This window comes from Mauremys reevesii, linkage group 3, assembly GCF_016161935.1.
Source record: "Mauremys reevesii isolate NIE-2019 linkage group 3, ASM1616193v1, whole genome shotgun sequence".
Taxonomy (NCBI): Eukaryota; Metazoa; Chordata; order Testudines; family Geoemydidae; genus Mauremys; species Mauremys reevesii.
The window spans coordinates 113341431-113364371 of record NC_052625.1 but is presented as its reverse complement, the minus strand read 5'-3'; the positions used below and the strand labels follow the sequence as shown (position 1 = coordinate 113364371).

Below are 22941 nucleotides of genomic sequence, written 5' to 3'. Positions count from 1 at the left end.
GTTAGATACCTTCACTCAATTTCTAGCCTAAACTTGTTGATAGCTAATTTATATGTGTTCTTGTGTCCACATTGGTGCTTAACTTAAATAACTCCTCTCCCTCGCTAGTATTTATCCCTCTGATATATTTATAGATTCCAGTCATATCTCCCCTCAGCCTTCTTTTGGTTAGGCTAAACAAGCCAAGCTCTTTGAGTCTTCTCGCATAAGGTAAGTTTTCCATTTCTCGGATCATTCTAGTAGCCCTTCTCTGCACCTGTTCCAGTTTGAATTCATCTTCATCTTAAACATGGGAGACCAGAACTGCACACAGTTGTATTCCAGATGAGGTCTCACCGGTGCCTTGTATCACTAAATCTTAAGGTTAAGATTTTGTCGTGGGCATTTTTAGTAAAAGTCACAGACAGGTCACTGGCAACAAACAGAAATTCACAGAAGCCTGCAGCCTGTCCCTAACTTTTATTTAAAATACTTGGGTGGGGGGGAGACAATCCCAGCCCTGGCTGCTACTCCAGGGCTGCTGCTCCAGCTGCAGGGGGCTGCTCTGGCCACTGCGGAGTGACCCAGCGCCAGCCACTGCTCCTGCAGTGGGAGCTGCTCCTGCAGTCAGTTCTGAAGCTGAAGACATCATGGAGGTCCATTAAAGTGACAGAATCTGTGACCTCTGTGACCAGATCATATCCTTAATAATGGTACTTACACCTCCCTATCTATACTGGAAGTGCCTTGCCTAATGTATCCTAGGACTGCATTAGCCTTTTTCATGGCTGTATCAACTAATACACCTGGGTCTTTCTCCTCCTGTGTTGCTTCCAACTGATAGCAAAAATTCTTGTTGTTAGTCCCTAAATGCATGATCTTATACTTTTCATGATTAAATTTCATCCCATTTCTATTACTCCAGTTTATAAGGTCATCCAGATCTTCTTGTATGATATTCCAGTCCTCCTCTGTATTGGCAATACCTCTCAACTTTGTGTCATCCGCAAATTTTATTACCATAAACTCACTTTTTATGCCAAGGCCAGTAAGAAAAATGTTAACCAATATTGGTCCCAAGACCAGTCCCTGAGGAATTCCACTAGTAAACTTCCTCCATCCTGACAGTTCATCTTTCAGTATGACTCACTGTAGTCTCCCCTTTAACCAGTTCCTTTTCCACCTTTCAATTCTCATCTTAATCCCCATCTTCTCAATTTAACTAATTTCCCATGTGAAATTGTATCAAGTTCCTTACTGAAATCCAGGTCGATTTGCATGCATCCGATGAAGTGGGTATTCACCCATGAAAGCTCATGCTCCTATATGTCTGTTAGTCTATAAGGTGCCACAGGACTCTTTGCTGCTTTTACAGATCTACTGCTTTTCCTTTGTCTTAAATGTGGCTGTGGGAAAAAGTGGTATGATCATTGCAAAATTCTCAGGATGGGATAAATTGAAATGGCCTACCCCAACATTTTGGATATGCTGATGAATTGGCTATCATAGGAGAGACAGATGATATGGTTCAAAGGATGACAGGAGATTTGAAGGAAGCAACAAGAAAAATTGGTCTTAAGATTGATGAAGTAAGAAGCAAATATATGGTTATGAGCTGATGAGAGGAAAAGGGACACATTTATGTAGCAGTCTATAATCATATATATAACCCAGTTAGACAGTTTAAATACCTAGGAGCATTAATTACCAATAACAGTATGGTGAGTGAGGAAATTAAGGTATGGTTTCAGACAGGGCCGGCTCTACAGTTTTCACCACCCCAAGCAGTGCACTGAATTGCTGCCGCAGACGGCAGGGGCAGTCTCTGTGCCCTTAGGGCGGCAGGTGCGTTTCCGCGGCGGCGGCAATTCGGCGGCAGCTTCTATGTTTAACTGAAGCCGCCGTGGACAGCTAAACATAGAAACTGCTGCCAAATTGCCGCCGCCACGGAAACGCGCGTGCAGCCCTAAGGGCACAGAGACTGCCCCCGCCATCTGTGGCGGCAATTCGGCGCGCTGCTTGGGGGCAAAACAACAGGGACTGCCACCCCTTGCAGATTGCCGCCCCAAGCACCAGCTTGGAATGCTGGTGCCTGGAGCTGGCCCTGGTTTCAGAGCAGGAATGCCTGTTACCTTTCTCAGCAAAACAATTTCAGCTCCAAACTACTACTGAGAGAGACCAAGCTTCAGATATACAAGACCTTGTTTTATGTGGATGTGAAACCTGAACACTGACTAAGAAGGAAGAATGATAGCTAAATACTTTGCAAAATAAAGTGTTGAGATGAACTTTTGGGCCAATAAGGGAGAATGATGTATGGAGGAGTTCTAATAAGGAACTGTCAAAGGTCTATGGAGAACCAGGTATAGTAAATGTAGTGAAATACCAACAACTTCAGGGCACAGGTCACGTAGTTAGAATGACAGAAGACAGACCAGCTAATTGTCTCCTGCCAGGACATCCTTATGGTGTCCAAGGTCATGGTCGATCAAGGAGAAGATGGAGGGACAATAAATATTGAGCAAAATCCAAGAGCTTTCAATGTGAATTACCCTCAATGGGAAAAGTTATGCCCTTGGCAGAAAAAGGTAGGGACAAATTGTGAGTGCAGCCAAGGACCTCCATGGTCTATAGAGCCAGGGACTGAATAAGTCACTTTCTAACAAAGGAGCACACATGGTTGGTTGAGATTCCATATTTTGGGGGGCAAACGTATAAACCCAGTTTCTGCCTTCTAATTAGAAGTAAGACTTGAAGGGAATTTCAAATCTTACTTCTACCTGCAAATCATAACACTGATCCTGTTATATAGCATAAGTAATAAATTACCAGGGGTCAGCTTCTGATCCAAAATAGAATGGATTGCCAGCCACAGACCTTGTAAAATGAGTGACTGTACTTAGATGTGCAACTGATACAGTTATTTGCAAATGACTGGCTGATATATTGTGTGCTGTATATGTGAGATCAGCATCTGAACCCTTTAATTTTTCATCAAGAGTATAAGATATAAGAGTAAGGCTACATTAATAAACCTTTTCACATTGCTAAGTGCATCAGGCCCTCTTTAAAATATGCCAGTTCTAAACAAAAACCAAGGAGATATAAATACTCTTTTTCATTTTGCTAAGAAAATCTCTCCAGAAAGAACATGAACATAAATGTGTCTTTGAACCACTGATTGTAAGAGTTAGTTCCCTGCTAAACAGCAAAGCAGTAGAATGTGTACTGTAGGAAACAACCCTGCACTAATGGGAGAATGGATTAGATGACTTTACAAGGTCTTTTCCATTGCTAGGTTCTTTGATTTTGAGATTGAATTGACATTCTCTACTTTCCATCTGCTATTCAGGACTGCAAGTACAATACAGGTGGCCCATACTGTGATAGATGTCTTCCTGGTTTCTATGGCGATCCTACTAAAGGGACAAATGAAGACTGCCAGTTGTGTGCCTGCCCATTAACTATACCTTCTAACAAGTAAGATGCTTATTTACTGTATAACAATATTTTTTTCATACATTTAATAAATTGTGTTATTGTTGTGTTAAGTGCTCTTGCTCTTTTGCATGAGGATCTCCAAATGCCCCTTATTTAAAATAAAAACAACTATAATATTATACAATAATGATCTAAACCATGTAATCTTATCGTACTGCTACTGACTCATTTGGGCCAACCAGTGCTGTAGAATATTGTCTCACAGGGGTTTTATGAACATTAATAAATATCATATGACCTCAGGTAAGTATTAGTCCCACTTTAAAGATGGGAAACAGTGCCATAGAACAGCTGAGTAGCTTTAGTTATTATGCTAGTTAAGGCTGGGGCCAGAAGTAAAATCTAAAATTCTTGACTCCCTGTCCTCTGTTCTCACCACTAATCAGAATTCCTTTTTATTAAAGTCCCCCTTCTCACTCTGCCCTCCCCTACACCTACACAATAGCTATCCATTTAAATAGAAAACTGAAATTACAGATTTTGTATGTGTTTTCCTTTGGAGTTGAAGTTGTTTTTTAAACTTTCTGTATACTAGTTGGATAACCAATCTGGCTGAGATTCCTTCTGCCTTTTTCTTTTAAATTGGAATTCAAATAGCTCATGGTAGCTGCTTATTCATTCACAATCTGATGTACAGAACAGAATTTTCTCAATTGAATTCAGCCTTGTAACTTGCAAGTCAAGATAATCTAACTCATTTATAAATATTTCTTAGAATACTTACTATGAACTTGTATTGTTAAATGTTGAAAAATATTGGTGAGATTGTTAAATTACGATTAGTGGCAAAGAGCACTATTGTTTTGGTAACTGCAAATATTTCTCTGTGATGCTTAAGTACAAGCAATTCAGTAGACTGTGTGCTTTGAAAGACAGTTCACTGGGTTTAGCCAGTGCAATGTCCTGACAGTTCAAAATACCAAAATTCTATTGATACCATGTAGTCCAGGTAAAGTTCTACTCTCACACCCTCATATTGGATCTTCTGACTATCGTATTCTGCTTGTCTCACATGTGAAGGCATATTTTAAAATAAATATATGGGTTCAAATTAACTTCTTTAGCATATTCCAACCACAAGCTGATTTTGGCCCTCTTGCAGCAAAGTGTCATTGTTAGTGCCACCAGCATTTTAGGAGCCCAGTGTTGAAGATTTTAAGTCAATCTCCAATCTGCTTTAATATTTAGGAGACAAAGATGATGATCATTTCATAAGAAGTTTAGGGCTAAATGATTTCTCTATGGGGCAGAGCTCTGCAGGGAACAGGGAGGGAGGGCATCACCTGAACGGTAATCTGCCTGCATAGGTGGCCCAGTTTTTGCTCTATTTACATCCCTCTAACTCTGACTTCAATGACTTTGTTCCACATTCACATCTCATTTTAAGTCAGACCAAAAGTGTGCGGAGATCCTGGAGAAAAGTGATGTACAACTTTCCCTCTCAACAGCACTGTCCTGGTGGTGGTGCTGCTCTTCAGTGTACATGTTTCTACACCTACCTGGCCCCATATGATCCCCCTGGAACCACTAGTACTGGCATGTCACCTGGTACTCCCCAGCAGAGCCAGTAGATTGCCTTCGTCTAGCATGGGTGTACTGCAGTGGAAGGGCTTCTTGCACCCTCACCCCGTCTAGCACACACATTTGTGCAGAGCACCTTTTGCTTTTCCTTGGTATTGAACGCTGAAATTGCCCTATGGGCCTCAGTTTCCCATAACCACACAGTTTTGAGCACTCCACAGGCTGATTCTAATAAAGAGATATCTATATTGCAATCACTGGGTGTAACTTGCAGCTTGAGTAGACATACCTGAGCTAGCTTTAATCTAGTTAGCTTGGTTCCCAGAGCAGTGAAGCCAGGACAGCATGCTTCTCAGCATGGGCTATTCAGCCCTTCCTTGGAACCCTGAGTAGTCCCTCACATGGCTAGCTCTCCCTAACGGGCATGCTGCCACAGCTTCACTGCTCCTGTATGTTGGCTCAAGCTGCAATCACACCCCATGATTGCATTATAGACATACCCGGCCTCATTCATGTTACTTGTACTTGGCTCCATGCTCATGCTCACATGTGATAAGATTGCAGTAGCAGCTGCTGCATAAACAGCATGAGGAGCTCCCCACTATGGGGGTGGAAGTAGAAGAGTGAAGTAAAGTTCCCTACTGTAGCAATATATCCTGGAGTACAGTCCTGCCCTCAGTTAACCAGGGGAGTGCTATAAAAACAATACCAGAATTTTATATTGTGCAAGAGTGGCCTAAATCAAATCTTGTGGTGGGGTTAGTTTTCACTGGCAAAATGTCTGTAACAAAATGCCTATATCAGATAGTTTACTTGCTGGCAATATGCTTTTCTTACAACTGGATGATGGAAGCTCTTCTTTCTATACTGAGATTTTTTCCTTAAAGATATGGGCCCAAACCAGCATGCCATTTGATCACTCCTAAGCTGTGGTGGAGGAAGTGTTTGGAATCCAAATCGAATCAAATTTTACAAATGGATAGAGCCAAAACTGTAGATACAAACATTCCCAAACTTTTTTGTTGTGGTGGAAGTCTGGGCTCTAATCATACTGTTCAGGGCCATCTGTAAATGTGTTTTATGATATTAAAACAAAATCAAATAGTAAGAATGTCTATTGCACTAGGGCATATTACGAGGTTTGTTTAAAATATTCATTTTTTCATCATTACTGCTTTTATGTCAATATAACTTGGGTTTATTTGGTGACTTTTTTTGGTATTTATGGCCTGGCTCCTGTAAACCATTCAGAAAGTAATAGCAAAATTCCTTCAAAGGTGGGTCAGAAGAAAGATCAAAGCATTTCCGGCAACTTTCTGTCTTTCTTCACTGACACATAATTTTCCCCAATTATTTATGTACCTAAAATTTGCTCAAAATCTCGAGGTTCATGGATATTGATCCACCAAATCTGCTTGAGCACACTCTTGTATGCAGTGTTGTTGTAACTGTGTCTGTCTTGGGATATTATAGAGACGAAGTGGGTGAGGTGGATCAATTGCTGTTGGTGAGAGAGACAAGTTTTCGAGCTTACATAGAGCTCTTCAACACTTTGACTATGTTTCCCAGACCTGAAGAAGAGCTCTGTGTAGCTTGAAAGCTTGTCTCTCTCACCACAGCAGTTGGGCCAATAAAAGATATTACGTCACCCACATTGTCTCTCTGAGCATACAGTTAACACACAGTTTCTGTTTTTAAAATATAATTTAATCCATTTTTTTTTGCGTTACATGATTTAGTTTTCAAGAACCTAGGAAGTGGCCAGCGTATGTATTATGTACATACAAAAGTCTAAAGAGTATTCAACTCATCAAATTACATGATTAATTGGACATCCCTATCTCTCACTCTAAATCTGAGTAAAATGTGTCTGGTACAACTCAACAATGTCTATACAAGGAATTTCTGAGCAGGTCTTCAGACTTAGCTTACTTTTTTAAGTCACAAAAAGAAAACTTGAAAAAAACAGATCTGAGTGATATTTTTCTGATAATTAAAAGTGTGGAAATATGTTTATACTACTAATTTTATTATTACTTCTATATTACTATATAGTAATATATTGTAATAAAATAGCTGCTAAACTATGTAACATGAGCCAATTTCACATTACTGTAAAGGTGCATTATATAGGCAATAAAAGGTATCACAACTCTGAAATGTCAATTTCTACAGGAATGAATTAATTATTCTGCACTTCTTTTGGCTTCTCACAGATTTCTAGATCACATTCAGAGTTTGATACATGGCTCATAATAGTGTAAACAATACCTACCCCCAGGGGAAAAAAGAGAAAATTACAAATCCTTGTTCGTGTTTACTAACCCTACTGCACTCATTCTTTTCATGGAGCTTTGTCCTAAGGCTGCTGGACCACTGGTGTGTCCTGTGGCAGCCAGAGTGGTTATAAATAGAATTAAATTAATCTATAATTGAAACAGAAGAAAGAATAATTGAGGGCAGATTGCTTTAAAGTGGTAAAGCAATGGATCTCCTGTTGTTCTAAAACTGTTGATATCTTTCTGTGTGCCAGCAGATTACCTCATTACAGTGTGTCAGTCATGTAACTGGGAGGAAAAACATAGAAAACAAAATGCTACAGGGCAGAGGAACACAGCCAGGGTAAAACACCATCAAAGAAGGGTTGTAAGCATGCAAATAACTGCGTTGCCAAGACCCGACTATTACCTCTGTTATATAAAACCACAGCTAAAAATATACATGAAGTAAAGCTTAGTAGTCTGCAGACCATTCTGAAATTGCAGTGTGACTGGATGGCTTGTTGATACTGCTATTGCCACTGGATTTGCTCAGATAAAGCTCAGGCATAATTTTTATCCTGAATTGTGTTGGAAATTTTGCCAAATATTTTCCTTTAGCTGCCCCCCCTCCACCCCCTTTTTCTGTTTGTGCATTGGGTTTCTTTTACGCTCCACGTAATCTATGTTAACGGAGCTTTCCAAACAATTGTCCTTCAGTACCAGAGACGTTTAGCTGGAGAGCGTAGTCCGAGGTTTCATATTTTGCCAGGCCCTCAGGGGCTCAGACAAGCAGCTGTACATTCCTGCTTTTTAATGGTGTACTGACTCAGTGAAAGGCTAACGTCCCATAATAACATGACATTGGGATGGTGCCATCAGTTGTGCTATATCCAGTGTCGGTAGAAATAGCAGAGTCATTCCAACTTCTATAGGCTGGAGCCAATCCTAAACACCATGTGCTAGAACAGAAGGACTTTCCCTGTGCCTTCTGAAGAGAGAAGGGAACTAAAACGCTAATGATTTTGTTTTTATGTTTCCTCCTTATCCCCGTTCTTGCCCAAAATCAACAACGTAGCTTTAGCCCAACATGTCATTTAGACCGAAGTCATGGATTGATATGCGATGAATGCCCTCCTGGGTATGCAGGACCACGCTGTGAGAGGTAAGCAAATGCCATACAGCTCTCTTTTTACCAGTTCTCCCTTAAAGTCCAAAGCAAGAGTGCTTTTCACACAGGATTATCATACCTGTTTGTTCTCCCTGTGCCCCCCAAACTTGCAATGAACTCACCAAGGAGGTTCCTGTTCATACTTCTCTATCACAGAGTATATGTATTCATTTAGATTATTTATTCTCTATACTAGTCTTATGTTGCTTTATAAATCAGCTGCAAAAAAAAGGGATCATTTATGATTTTAGGGTTAAACACTGAGGTACAACTTCAAAAAAGCATTTGTCAGAAAGCAATCAGAGTTTTTAATTTGATCTTTCTGGCTATTTTGTGCCTCTTTCGAGTTTACATAATTATTTTTGTCTCTTTAAAATGTAAGTCAAATGCTTAGAGCATGATGAATCAATTATTCAGTGTATTACTGTTGGTTTTTTTTAAAAAGTCAGGGTACAGCCAAAAATGCAACTTTTCTAACAGGATTTATTTGTTGTGTTAATTATTTTAAACCAATATTTAAATCTTTGTTGCTTCTAGAGCTCTATTGCAGTACCTTACTTAGCAAGTGGAGCTTTTAAATAGTGACAGAAAAATATCTGTTACAAATATTCAGCAATGCCCAATACATAATTTAGAGACTTTTCTGTTGCTTGAGAATATTACATTTTAAGCTATATAGAAAAAGACAAAAAGAGAAGTTTTATATATAAGAACATGAGAATGGCCACAAGTGGTCAGACCCATGGTCCATCTAGCGCAGTGTCCTGTCTTCCGACAGTGGCCACTGCCAGGTGCTTCTGACAGAATGAACAAAACAAGGCAATTTATCAAGTGGTCCATCCTCTGTCATCCAGTCCCAGCTTCTGGCAGTCTGGTGTATTTTGGGTATACTTGGTCTTAGTCTAATTTCCCTCCATGAGCTGCTGGTATTGAGAGAACCTAAGGCAGGTGTCGGCAACCTTTCAGAAGTGGTGTGCTGAGTCTTCATTTATTCACTCTAATTTAAGGTTTCGTGTGCCAGTAATACATTTTAACATTTTTAGAAGGTCTCTTTCTACAAGTCTATAACATATAACTAAACTATTGTTGTATGTAAAGTAAATAAGGTTTTTAAAATGTTTAAGAAGCATAGTTTAAAATTAAATTAAAATGCAGAGCCCTCCCCCCCACCCCCATCCTGGACCAGTGGCCAGGACCCGGGCACTGTGAGTGCCACTGAAAATCAGTTCGCGTGCCACCCATAGGTTGCCTACCCCTGGCCTAAGGTTTGGTGAAGGTCTTCTTCCATCCCCCCCATCTCTTTTCTGGGTTGTACTGAAAGAGCCAAATTTAAATGACTGTGGAAGTTACCATTGTGTAAATTGAGATAGGTTGGGGTAAAAGCATTTGACTCACTAATGCTAATCTGGGAGGTGCATATTGCACACCTTTGTACCACAGGGAACAATTGCCCATGAGGGGAATATCACGTATATGGGAGGGAAGGCAATGTTTACACTGTCACCTCCTTTAGGGGCTTCACCAGAGAGGGCAGTTTTTAAGTTAGGCAGTGCTAAATCAGCATATCCCTAGGCACCCTGGCCACAGCCCCTTGCCCTCCATATCAACATGTTCTGCAGGGCACTGTCTGGATCCTGGATCCTCCATGGTGCCCCCTTGACCTTTCTTTTGGTGGGCTTTCTGCCAGTTGGGACTCACTGCTAGAGTTTCCTCCAGCATCTTCCAGCACAGACCCTAAAGTGAATGAAGATCACTGAGTGTAAACTGATGTATGTTACAGGATGAGAAGTGGGAGAGAGGGGTTGTAGCAAGAAAATTGACATACAAGAGGTGTAAAAGAAGGCAAGGGGCCTGCTTTACACCCTTTTTCACCTTCCTGTATATTTATCCTTGTATAGCTCTGCCTGTCCAACTTACAGTCACGGTGACTTCCCCTGAAATCCCCTACAGTGCAGTATTTTCCCTGCACCACAGAGAGAGAGAGTTTGCAGACTGTCACCTGTTCCCACCCATCCTCACTGTGGCTGCTCCTGCTGAGTGCTATTTTTGCCTGTCTTTTCCTGTCCGCCTTGGACAGCATCCTCCTCCTTTCAGCTAGGGAGCTACGAAGTTAACGACTGCAGGAAGTAATCACATCAGGAGCACTTTGGTAGCAGTTTGTCAATGCAAAGTCATTGACAGTTTCCATCAGCAACAAGTGCTGTTTCAGAGTGGAGCATAATCCGTATTTTAGTGCCCAGGATGGAATCTGAAAAAGTGGTGAGTTTTTTTTTTCAAATGTAGCAAGTTGTGTAGAACAGCTCACGTCCATTGATTATATTAAACATTTAGAAGGCAGAAGAAAACATGTTGTATTTGCTATTAAAAGTGTATGTGTAATTGCCCAAAGATTGTACATGAAATTCTTTTTTATTTTAGCAACTGCAAGCTGACAACAGATCTGAGTCATATGAAATTATTAATTTAAGAGTCCCAAATTATCATGAAGTATCTTATATACAGTTCTCTCTCAAAACAACAGCCTCATACCTTTTCATTCCTACAGCTGCCCACAAACCTGCTTTTGCCTGTTGTAGGGGGATCTGGTCAGGACGCCTTTATTTAGGATCCATAATACTCTCCATTATAAAGGATTCCCGGGACATTTTCATTGTGAAACATCAACGCCTTCATTGTTTACAGCAGGTCTTATATTCAGCTGGGAAAAGCTCCTCCCCCTGCCCCCTTCCCCCCCCCCCCCAAGCTTCTGAAGTGCTTTTTATTTGTCCTATGAAATTGAATTCAGATTTAGCAGAATAGCAAAGTATCAGAAATGACTGTCAGTTCTCACTGTCGTTCTGGGATTGTTGGGAAAATTTTGGTAGCCTGTGAAAATCACTGAACACTGAAAAGTCTGGCCTGTGTCACTACCAAAACAGTGGCAGCAGAAGGAACTGCTCTGGGAATGCTTGGGAGCTGCCAGACCAGCTGTAGGTGGGGGATGTGGAGGAGACAGCAAGGCTAAATTCCCCTAATAATCCTTCTTTCCCAGACTTCCATTTTCTCCTTCCTCAGGGGTGTGGTATAGGGCCGGAGCTCTCCCAACTCTGAGGGGCGAGAGGGAGCCAAGCCAAGACCCCTCATAACCCATCTCAACCCAACACATGGCCCAAGTCACAATTCACCTACTCCTCTCTGGGGGCATGACATAGAGCAGGAGCTCCCCTGACTTGTTGGGGAGGGAGGCAAAAGAAAGCCAAGTCGATCTTCCCCATAACTCCCTGCACCCAGCACGTAGTTTCAGCCATCCATCCTCCCCTCTAGGAGCATCACATGGGGAAGGAGCCTCCGATCTCACAAGGCGGGGAAGAGAAAGAAGGGCTGGGCTCCCCCAGACCACCTCCTGGACCAAGCACATAGTGCCAGCAGCCTGTTCCTTCTCTGTGATAACAGCTTTTTCTTGCTGCCAGCTAACAAAGGCTCAAGCAGTAGCAATCTCTGCAACAATGCTGACTGCTCAGGGATCAAACCCTGATGATGATGTTTGATGGGGGGGATTACTATAGTGATAAAAAATAGAATGTGTTTTTTACCTTTGTTCTTTTAAAAATACAAACAAAAACAAAAACAAAAAAACACACCTATGTTAAAAGAATATTGTTTAGGTTGCAAAGCCAGGCACTCAAAAGTTAGGATTTAGCCACTCTGTGCATATTCATTATGATGGTTAATCACATGATCACATGCTATTTTTCCCATGGCACCATTGCTTTATTGAGTGAATAGGTTGGAAGCACAAGGGAACCAAATTAAGGTTGCACAGGCAACCATGAATCTAGTATTTGCCTAACTTTAGCTTTGCAACCTAAACAATTTTTAACAGTTTATAGGGGTTCTTGGATCAAAGTAATTTTTCTATTGGTTGGAAATTAGTTAATAATTGCTACCTAGGTCAAGCTCAACCATATAGTTGGAAGAGGCAATAACCAAGCAACTGGAGTAATAAAAGATTTAGCATGAGTTTGATTCTGCATGCTTCTCTAGTGTTGAGTAGTACCATAATCCATGAGCAGGCCTCTTTATATGAGAAGCAAAATCTGGTGTTCTGTGGCTCCTTGTGTGAGCACAACCTACAGGTGGTGAGAGCAGGAGTTATATATTTTCCAGATTGCCTAGGGCTGCAAAAACTACGCAGCTACCACTGGCTATATGTGCCAGATAGATATAGAGGATGCCAGTGACTTTGTGGTTGTGTTGGCATCCTTTCGTCTGCGAGAGACGGTGGGAATTGCAGCCTATGATGTAGATAGTTTGCAATGTCTTGTGACTGAATAGGCCAATCTGAAATTTGCATGATCTTTGGCAGTTATTGCAAATGTATGTATCTTAGTTGAGAGCTGCTTGCTTCCCATGGGCTCTTTTCCCCTCATGCTGTAGGAGCCAGCTCCTGTCATGGACTTTGATACCCCGATGGAGACGATGGCGCCACTTGTTACGATCACTGTCAGGGTTCCTTCCCTACTCTGAACTCTGGGGTACAGATGTGGGGACCCACATGAAAAACCCCCTAAGCTTATTTTTACCAGCTTAGGTTAAATCTTCCCCAAGGCACAAATTCCTTCCTTGCCTTAGTATTGCTGCCACCACCAAGTGATTTAACCAAACATTCAAGGAGGGCCACTTGGAGCCCTACCTTCCCCAAATATCCCCCCAAGCTCCTACATCCCCTTTCCTGGGGAGGCTTGAGAATAATATCCTCACCAATTGGTACAGGTGAACACAGACCCAAACCCTTGGATCTTAAGAATAATGAAAAATCAATTGGGTTCTTAAAAGAAGAATTTTAATTAAAGAAAAAGTAAAAGAATCACCTCTGTAAAATCAGGATGGTAAGTACTTTACAGAATAACAAAAGACTCAAAAACACAGAGGATTTCCCCTCTAGGCAAAACTTTAAAGTCACAAAAACAGGGATAAACCTCCCTCTTAGCACAGGGAAATTCACAAGCTAAAACAAAAGGTAATCTAACACATTTCTTTTAGGCTATTACTTACTATTTCTAGAAAACCAGATGCTTAGTTCAGATATAGCTAAGGATATGTATTTTCCCCTGCCCTGTTTCCTGGCTGGCTCCAAGAGACACAGACAAAAAAAACCTTCCCCCACAAATTTGAAAGTATCTTCTCCCCTTATTGGTCCTTTTGGTCAGGTGCCCCCAAGTTATCTGAACTTCTTAACCCTTTACAGGTAAAAGTGGAATTAACCCTTTACAGGGTAAAGAGGGATTTTATGCTACCCTTAGCTGTATGTTTATGACAATCACATGCCAAGATTTCCAACCTACTCCAGCCAACGCAATCGTCTTTGCTTGAGCAGGGCTGTCACAGTTGGTAAATTTGCCCTTTGAAAACCTCTGTGTTGGTGACTTTATCTTGCCATTTGGTGTTGAGTATGTGGTGTAAACAGCGTAGGTGGAAACTGTTCAACCTTTTTTCCTGATGAGCATATGTTGTCCAAATTTCCTCACCATACATGAGAGTGCTGAGGACGCAAGCTTGGTACACTAGCATTTTGGTCTTAATGTCAGTCACAGGATACATATTAAGTGGAGGGTACAGAAAAGTGAGTGGAATGGAAAGAAGAAAAATACTGAAAGAGTATTACAACAATTCTTTCTCTCACTCTATCCATAAAGCTCTTAGTCATTAATCAGCATTTTATAAGATTTTTTCCCCTTAATGCAGGAAGTTTACTTTCCATGTCACACAAAGTTTTGCTCTTCATTTACATGAGCCTTCCCAAAGGCACATAGCACACTGAATCAGACAAGAATAGCTGAAGTGGAGATGTTTTAAAGAAAGCACATACAGGATTAGTGAAAGTGGATTATTTTAATGGTCACCTGCAACTGTTGGGGAGGGGGAAAACACCTTAGTTCTATGCTGAAGATACCCTAGTTCAGGGGTTCTCAACCTTTTTCTTTCTGAGCTCCCCGCACCCCATACTATAAAAACTTAATGGCCCACCTGTGCCACAACAACTGGTTTTCTGCTTATAAAAGCCAGGACCGGCGTTAAGGGGTAGCAAGCAGGGCAATTGCTTGGTGCCCCATGCCACAGGGGCCCCTGTGAAGCTCAGTTGTTTAGGCTTTGGCTTCAGCCCCGGGTGGCAGGGCTCAGGGCCCACCTTGTGGGGCTTCGGCTTTCTGCCCTGGACCCCAGCAAGTCTAACACTGGTCATGGTTGGAGGTCCCACTGAAACCTGCTCACGGCCCCCCCAGGGGCCCCCGGACTCCTAGTTGGGAACCACTGCCCTAGGCTTCCCCCTACTTTCAAAATGTATTCATGGTTCAAGATAATATATGCATGTATTACCCTGACGGGCCACATGCAGCCCATGGGCTTCAGGTTGCCCACCACTGACCTATACGGATAGTCCCTTTTGGACTGTTTGTGTGAGTAAGGCTTACATAATCTAGCCTGTAATCGTTTTCAATTTTAGATATGATGGGAATAGGAAAAAATATATTTAAATTGTATAGCATCCTGCTACAGATAGATATTTGATCAGATCCAGATAGAATTTGCTCTCCAATCTCAATCATCCAGCACTTTATGAGCTCTGTTAGTATTGAAACTAATAACCGTTTCATAAGACAGTATTACAATAAAAGTGTTAGGATCCCTCTAGAAACCTTGATGGGATGTGCTGAGTGCAAAGAAAGGGTGAATTTGAAGGAAATGAGTGAAGTTGCCTCTGAAGTTCTGAGAGGGAAAGTGTAGTGGAGATGTATGGATATATCCAGGCATGATGCACAAGATCCTTGCTCATGTATCCTGCCCAGTATGTGATGAGATGGAGCTGTCAGCTAGTTGGAGACACTGGCTTAAATAACATGGCAGTTAGTAGAGTTTTAGCATTCCTTTATGTTAGTCTGAATTCTTATGAGATGACATGAACAACAATATTAGCCTGAACTAGGAGATTTTTACATTCCTCCTTTTACTTCTCCCTATACAAGTTGGTCTTACTATGAAGTGTGAGCAAATGCAATGGAAAGGGAGAGCAGACCTGAATATAGATAGAAAATGGGCTGCAACAGTAAAGATACACTTTCAAAACATGCAGTAATGTTCATTCAGATTCAGTAATGTTTTACACGTGACCTATAGAAAGCAACTGATCAGTAAATTGAAAAATAGGTGACTTTTTTAACATCCCTATTTTGAAATTTTCAATGTGCAGTATATCTTACATAGCTACAACTACGTGGTTCCTGCATTACTGAGTTCATTCTACATGACCTCTGTGTGACAGACATACATCCCTCTAATATTAAACAAATTGTTCCATGTAGCAGATTTGGTGTTTATTGTTTTGTTTTATTTTATTTTATTAGGAAAACAAATAAATTTGCTGCTCTATTATCAGGTGAACTTGTTTTCCCCAAAAAGATTTTATGGCTAGGGATTGAGGTGGGGGTGGGGAATTGTCAGTCTTCCTGATTAGTGAGTACAGAAAAGCAGCCTACTTGGATAGCTACACATGATGTGCTGTACAAAGCCTTTCCAGCATGGACCTGAATTCCTCTGGAGTAATAGACAGATTTCTTATTATGCTTTTGTCTCGTCTTCAGTGCCAGTGACAAGATTCCCCCACCCCCACTGAAATCCAATTACTAGCAGAGCTGGCAGGATTTCAGCTGGTTCTGTATCTACAGTGCTGTTTTTTTAAGGCACTTAAAAGAAAACAAATACTTGAAAGCAAATCAAACCGTCCTTAGTGATTAGTGAGACAACGAAACTGTAAACATTTCTCCTAACAGGACTATGTAAGTACCTTGATTGATAGTATCTCTTGTCTTAGGTGCGCAGATGGCTATTTTGGACAACCTTTAATACCAGGAGGATCATGCCAGCCCTGCCAGTGTAATGACAACCTTGACTTCTCCGTTCCTGGCAGCTGTGACAGCTTATCTGGAGCTTGCCTGATATGTAAACCTGGTATAACAGGTCAATACTGTGAAAGGTGCGCTGATGGATATTTTGGAGATGCTCTTGATCCAAAGAATTGTCAATGTAAGTCCTGAACTCTGGCTGCTCCTGACAGAACTGATATATTCCATAGCCACATAACTAATGAGTACCTGAGATATGTGTGTGTGAGGGGGAGGCATGCATGTGAGTGATTCAATATATTTATATAAGTAAAAATGATGCTATATATCTATATCTATATATGTGGAAGGAGAGATTTCAGTGAGTATATAGAAAGTAGAAATTGTTGAAAAGCATCCTGCTACACATGAACAGTGACAAGGATAAATCTGTGTGTTTGGTATTGCAGCAGGGGCTACATTTTTAAAATGGTGTTTTAAGAGATACAGTAATCGGTAAACACAACTGCCATTTACTATTAAGACCATGTGTTTTTCAGGCCCACTGGTTGGACATTTTACTTCATTTAGGACTTGATTCTCCCCTTTCACTGGGATAAATCAGAAGGCCACAGAGGCCAATTTAGTTACATCGGTGTAAAACTAGTGTAAATTAGAAGAGACTCAGGCAATTGTTTTACTGCAGTATGCTGCATAGGTTGCAGTTTCTAGAGCATTTGGCTAGAATATGAAACTTTGGGCCATCACTACTGTGGTTTGTAGTTTTATCTGATACTGACTTGTAGTTTGATAGTGGGAAAGTCATTTAGAGAGACAGTTTCAAAAGTGGTCTGTAAAATTTGGGTACCTTAGTTTGGGACCCCAACTCTAAGGACTCTTTCCCATACGTTCTGAGCACCACCAACTCCCTTTAAATTAAATTAGGATTGTGGTCAGTACCCCTGAATATCAAACCACTTGTATTTCAAGTTGGACATCCCAAAATGGAAGTACAGGGAGTCCTCGACTTTACGATGTTTGATTTACGACGAATGGCACTTACGATGCTTCTGAACTGACACCCTGATTCAACTTACGGCACTTGGTTTTGACTTTACGACACTTGGTCCCACAATGGCGAGGATTGCGGTTCTGAGTTACTACATTTCGACTTACAATGCTATTTTCAGGAACCAGTTGTATCGCAAGTCCAAGGACTGCCTGTACCCCAAATGAGAGGCCTCCTTTGAAAACGTTGGTCTTTACTTAGCAATATATTTAATTGGTATGCAATTATAATACTTCTCTCCATCAGGGGTTGAATTAATTATTGTAAAGCATTTTGTTCTTTGTGCATAGAGTGACTTTTATGAAGGATTTCAAAGCATTGTTATTGACAAGTTATCAATTTTTTCCATTGTGTGGATATACATGTGTGTCCATAAGCCGTATGGGTGCATAAAAATATTTTGTGTGTGTATATAGCTAAAGATATGGTCAGATATGTATGTATACCTATCTCTATACACAGTATGTATATGCAAAATTATAATGCTAATATCTAGCTTCTATGTAGCACTTTTCCTCATCAAAGAGCTTTGCAAAGATGGTCAGTATCATTCTCCTGTTTTTATAGATGGGGAAACTGAGGCACAAAGCGGTGACATGACTAACAAAAGGGTTTCCCAAATATTCTACGCCTAGACAGTGCTAAAAATTCAGCATTCACAAGTGGTCTCAGAACTGGTTAATAATTCATGATTTAAGACTTTATGTATACAATGTCACATAAAAAGCAGTGCATTTCACAAATCAAACTACAGGTGCAGTCACAGTTCCCAGTATTGCCTCGCCCTCCCTCAGACATTGACATGGCTGAAGCTTTGAACATTTCTGCAACAGTGGCAGCTGCAAAGGGGAGGTATCTGGAGTATGATGAAAACATATAATAAAAAATAAAAAGTGTTATAAATACATTTTAATGCAGAATTACAATTGTTGCTTTGGTAGTTATGATGACAGTAGAGCCTTTCAATGTATTCATATCCTTGTGTTCACAGTTACCTTGCCTTTATTTTCTCTCCATCTTTCATGTGGATTTTCTTTTTGCATAACATTTTATATTTCTTTAGCAGCATTCCATGAAGTTTGCCCTGCAGCTACAATATCAGAGGGACTATGACTTTACTTGGTTGTTTTCAATTTTCACTTTTTATCAAAGAGCGAAATCCAAGAGTACTGCAAAGCATGAATTTTGCGCTGAGATTCTTGTTTGAAATGTTTCCTGCTCTTTCTTAAGTAGAATTCTATTGTCATTTGCATTAGCCATTTCAAATGATGGCCCAGCTGTATATTATCAACATTTCTGAATTTCATAGTGTATTTTAAAAAAAATTCAAATCTAAGAATATTGAACAAATGTCCTAAGCCTATTTGATTTGATTCTTCTGGGTTGGTTTTTAGTGATAGTAGTGTGAAACAGCACAATCTGGCAGAGAAAACAGCTAGCAATTATCCTGGTAATATCACAGTTGGATGAGATGAGAAAAATTGTGTAATGATGTGTATGTGTGTGTACCATACTGTAGATAAAGATAGATGAGTGAGTGTTTGTGTATATGATATGAATAGTAGATTTTGACCAATGTAATTTGGGGGGAAATTTCCATATTTGCTGGAAAGAACAAAACATTTCCCTGACAGGCTATTTTATTAAATGGCAACTTTTTGAAGTTGCTCAGAGTTTTGGATAATAACAGTGGAGGTGAATCAGTGAGCAGTATGTAAGTGAGATAAATACAGTTTATTGTGTGGATCTGTAATTTAGCAGAGGAGACTACTAAATACATGCTACTCCTACTCGTGCCCAGTGGCAGGACTGGGAAAAAGAACCAGACTCTTGACTTCCAACTTCTGCCCTAACCACTGTATTACACTCCTTCTCAAGAGCTCATCTGTAGTCAAAGTAGGAGGACACTGTGTGGAATTTTGAGTATGATGATATTAACAACGTAACCTGATCTGTGTAAAAAGTCTAATTTCTGTCTTAAATTCTTGAGATACCATATTTGGAAATGTGTGACATACAAAAATCCAATGAAGCCCTCAATAGACTTACTATATATATATATATATATATATATATATATATATATATATATATATATATATATATATATATATATATATATATATTCCAAAAGGATACATAATGATTATTATTACATACCTGCTTCAAAATAGCTTTCTAATTCTCAGGTCAACAGTGTAAGATGATACACTTGTAAACCTCCATTCTTAAAAGCATAACACAGGTTGTCAGCATGTAATATATATATATAATATATATATATATATTATATATATATATATTACATGCTGACAACCTGTGTTATGCTTTTAAGAATGGAGGTTGTATGTAATATATATATATATATATATATATATAATGCATGTAATATATATATATATAATATATATATATATATATATTATATATATATATTACATGCTGACAACCTGTGTTATGCTTTTAAGAATGGAGGTTTACAAGTGTATCATCTTACACTGTTGACCTGAGAATTAGAAAGCTATTTTGAAGCAGGTATGTAATAATAATCATTATGTATCCTTTTTGGAATGTAGATACTTTTTAAAAGTAAACAATCTGGGAGGCAATAAGGAGGAATGGTGGATACAAAGGTGAGGGAAGTGGGCCAAAGATGCACCCAGGGAAAAAAATCAGGGAAAAGTGGGGACAAGCGATATAATCTACAGGAGAAGAGGTTTTAAATATTTGTATTATATTAAATATATCCCCAAATGTAAGTAGATTAAAGCATTCTGAAGACATCAACAAGCTTTGCTTGTTACAAAAAAGACATTAGGATAGTACAGTTTTTAATTTATGTATGTATTTATTCCAGTATCTGAAGTGCTTATTTAAAGACCTAGGAAAATGGGACAATGAATAGACTCACAAGTTATAAAATCCGCAGTCTTTTGTTATGAAGTGACAATCATCACATAGCACATCAAAAAAAATCAGAAAATACCATTCTGTATAAGAGCCAGCATTTATCTGCAGATCTGACACAGTCATGTGAGACGACTGCAGTATTTCTCCATACATAGACTAGGAACAACTGCAGTATCTGAAATGCCATGTGGTGGTATGTGAGATGCTAACTTTTTAATAGTGATCACAATGTGTACTGTTGGGAATACAAGTGTTTCTTAAAATGAAACTGTCAAGTTGGGTCGAGAAAAGGACCAGAAACAGGCATTCAGGGAAGCTGGCAGGGGCAAAAGATACTGGAGCAGGGACCTGATAGGCAGAGGGAATGTACACTATAAAAAGGATAGGACTATATGCACTCCTCTCCTGGGGAAGAAGGGAGACAAATGGTCCTGTTCATGGAGGGGAAGGGGGATGTGAAAAGTGTCTATATGGTCACATTCCTCACCATCATATTCTCTGGTCTGTGTGACTGAGAGGCATGATCAAAGGGAGTGGGAGGAGGAGGAGTTGGTACAATAGCCTCGCTGTGCATCAAGTTCTTCCTCTCTCAGAGCATCAGAACTTAGGATGCAATGCATCCAAAAGTATACTGCCTTGAGAAGCAGTAACTCCTTTCCATAGCTCTTTCAAAGCGGGATTGGGCGTGGGTTGGATGGGGGCCAGGCAATGGCAGCAGGGGGCCTACCTGAGTTACATTGCCTGTTGCTGAGATGGAGGCATGGAAGCATATGATCTCCAGTTTCATCTTTGGGCATTACAACAAGCTACTCTCTAAACCTCAACCCTGTACCTTTCCATTGCTACTCATCCACCATCCTGCTGATATGAAGATTTGGTACAGTGGACAGGCTGCTCTTTAAAAGCAGTGAATTTCAGCAGATCTCTTTTCCTCATTCCTTAGCTTTCCATGAGCTTTTGAGCATATAATCTATAGAGTAGGAAGTAAAAGTTTCAGACCCTTGATTATAGATGAACATGTCCATAATAGTATGCTCTCCTTCTATTTTTGGATTCTGGTGACATGCAAATGATTTGGTTTATTTCGAAGCAAAATTCCTCAGTGTGCATATAGTTTTGTAATGTACAGTTAGAGGTGCACTAATCCTAACATAAGGTTTGATTCTATAATGTGCTGAGTACCCTGAATCCTGTGGCACCTTATAGACTAACAGACGTTTTGGGGCATGAGCTGTCGTGGGTGAATACCCACTTCGTCGGATGCATGCATCCGACGAAGTGGGTATTCACCCACGACAGCTCATGCCCCAAAACGTCTGTTAGTCTATAAGGTGCCACAGGATTCTTTGCTGCTTTTACAGATCCAGACTAACACGGCTACCCCTCTGATACTTGAGTACCCTGAATCGCCTTTGTCTTCAGTGAGAGTCTAAGGTGATCAGCACCTCACAGGACCTTGCCAGTTATAAGTCTAATACTGTAAATGCTTGGCTTAAAAAAACTGTTAGGGAATTGGAGTGTAATCTTTCACTTGTTATGCATTTCATGTCCTCACAAAGTGCATTGTGACAACTCTGTTTCCCTGTAGCGTGTCAGTGCAACATCAATGGCTCATTCTCAGAGATCTGCAACTCTCAGACAGGGCAGTGTGAGTGCAAGCCCAATGTTGTGGGGCGTCGCTGTGATGAGTGTAAGGTGAGTAATCAGAACTGGGATTTCATGTAACTCTTCTCCACTGTTTGACATGACTAAGTGCTTTTCCACTTGAAAAATATGATGGATTGTTCCAGGCAAAGAAAAACAAAAGTTAAATGCTTTTATTACTATAGCAGGAGATCAGTGTGTATTCCGGGAGTTTTCTGGAGGAAAACTCAGCACTAAATGAATATGCCACTTTCTGTGTAATGAACATGTATACCTTTTTAATCTAAGTCACCTGAAAATTATATATCAATACTTAATGTATATGAAAAAAGGTAATACATATGAGAGCCCTGAGGAAAAAATTACTGCCTCAAAAGAGACTGGCTGATTTGCAAAAAAGCAAATGCTTATCTCTGCATTGAATTTTGTGCTTTATGCATTGTGAAGATTTTCATGGCATGAAGATTTTCATGGCAAAACTGCCTTTTGTCTTGGTGCATTAATTCAAAAGTGGAAAACACTGCAAAAGACAGTTTCTTTTATGGACCCACCCAACAGCCCAGTCCCCAAATCCTTGATTTTCAAAGTGTTTTGTTCTTCAGACCACTAGGAAATGCTTCATAGATATTGTAGCTCCACAGACTGCCGAGTAAGAACTCCTGGCTTTGGCCCCTCTCTGTTTAAACACCTAAGCAGGTGCCTAATTTAAAGCACGTGAGGAATTCTATGGAAATGGAATGGATTATTTCCACGCTTAGCTGTGTACTTACTCAAGTAGATTTCTGGATCAAGGCCTTCATAAATGCCCCACTTCAATTTTCAACATTAATCAAAGGTTTTAGTCAAGGGGGCCCCACTGATATCAGTGGAACATACCAGGTGTAACAGAGGGAAGAATTTGTCCTTTGCTGTACAATATGCACATACAATAATTAAAGCTAGTTAATACTAACCATAGAGTTTATATTTTAGTTCCATTATGAAATGCAATGTTTTGTGTATTTTGTTTCATAAGTACATTATCAGATGGTA

At 40.1% G+C, this 22941-nt stretch overlaps 1 protein-coding gene across 13 annotated transcripts in view; it reads left to right on the top strand.

Annotated features, from left to right (window-relative positions):
• The window catches only part of LAMA2 (laminin subunit alpha 2), a 477311-nt gene that overhangs the window by 300623 nt on the left and 153747 nt on the right, over positions 1-22941 (top strand). For all 13 annotated transcript variants that reach the window (XM_039528773.1, XM_039528772.1, XM_039528762.1 and 10 more), the window contains 4 exons: positions 3332-3459; positions 8338-8424; positions 16277-16488; positions 21854-21960. In XM_039528773.1, coding sequence (XP_039384707.1) covers positions 3332-3459; positions 8338-8424; positions 16277-16488; positions 21854-21960 — 534 coding nt within the window. The remainder of the gene's footprint in view (positions 1-3331; positions 3460-8337; positions 8425-16276; positions 16489-21853; positions 21961-22941) is intronic.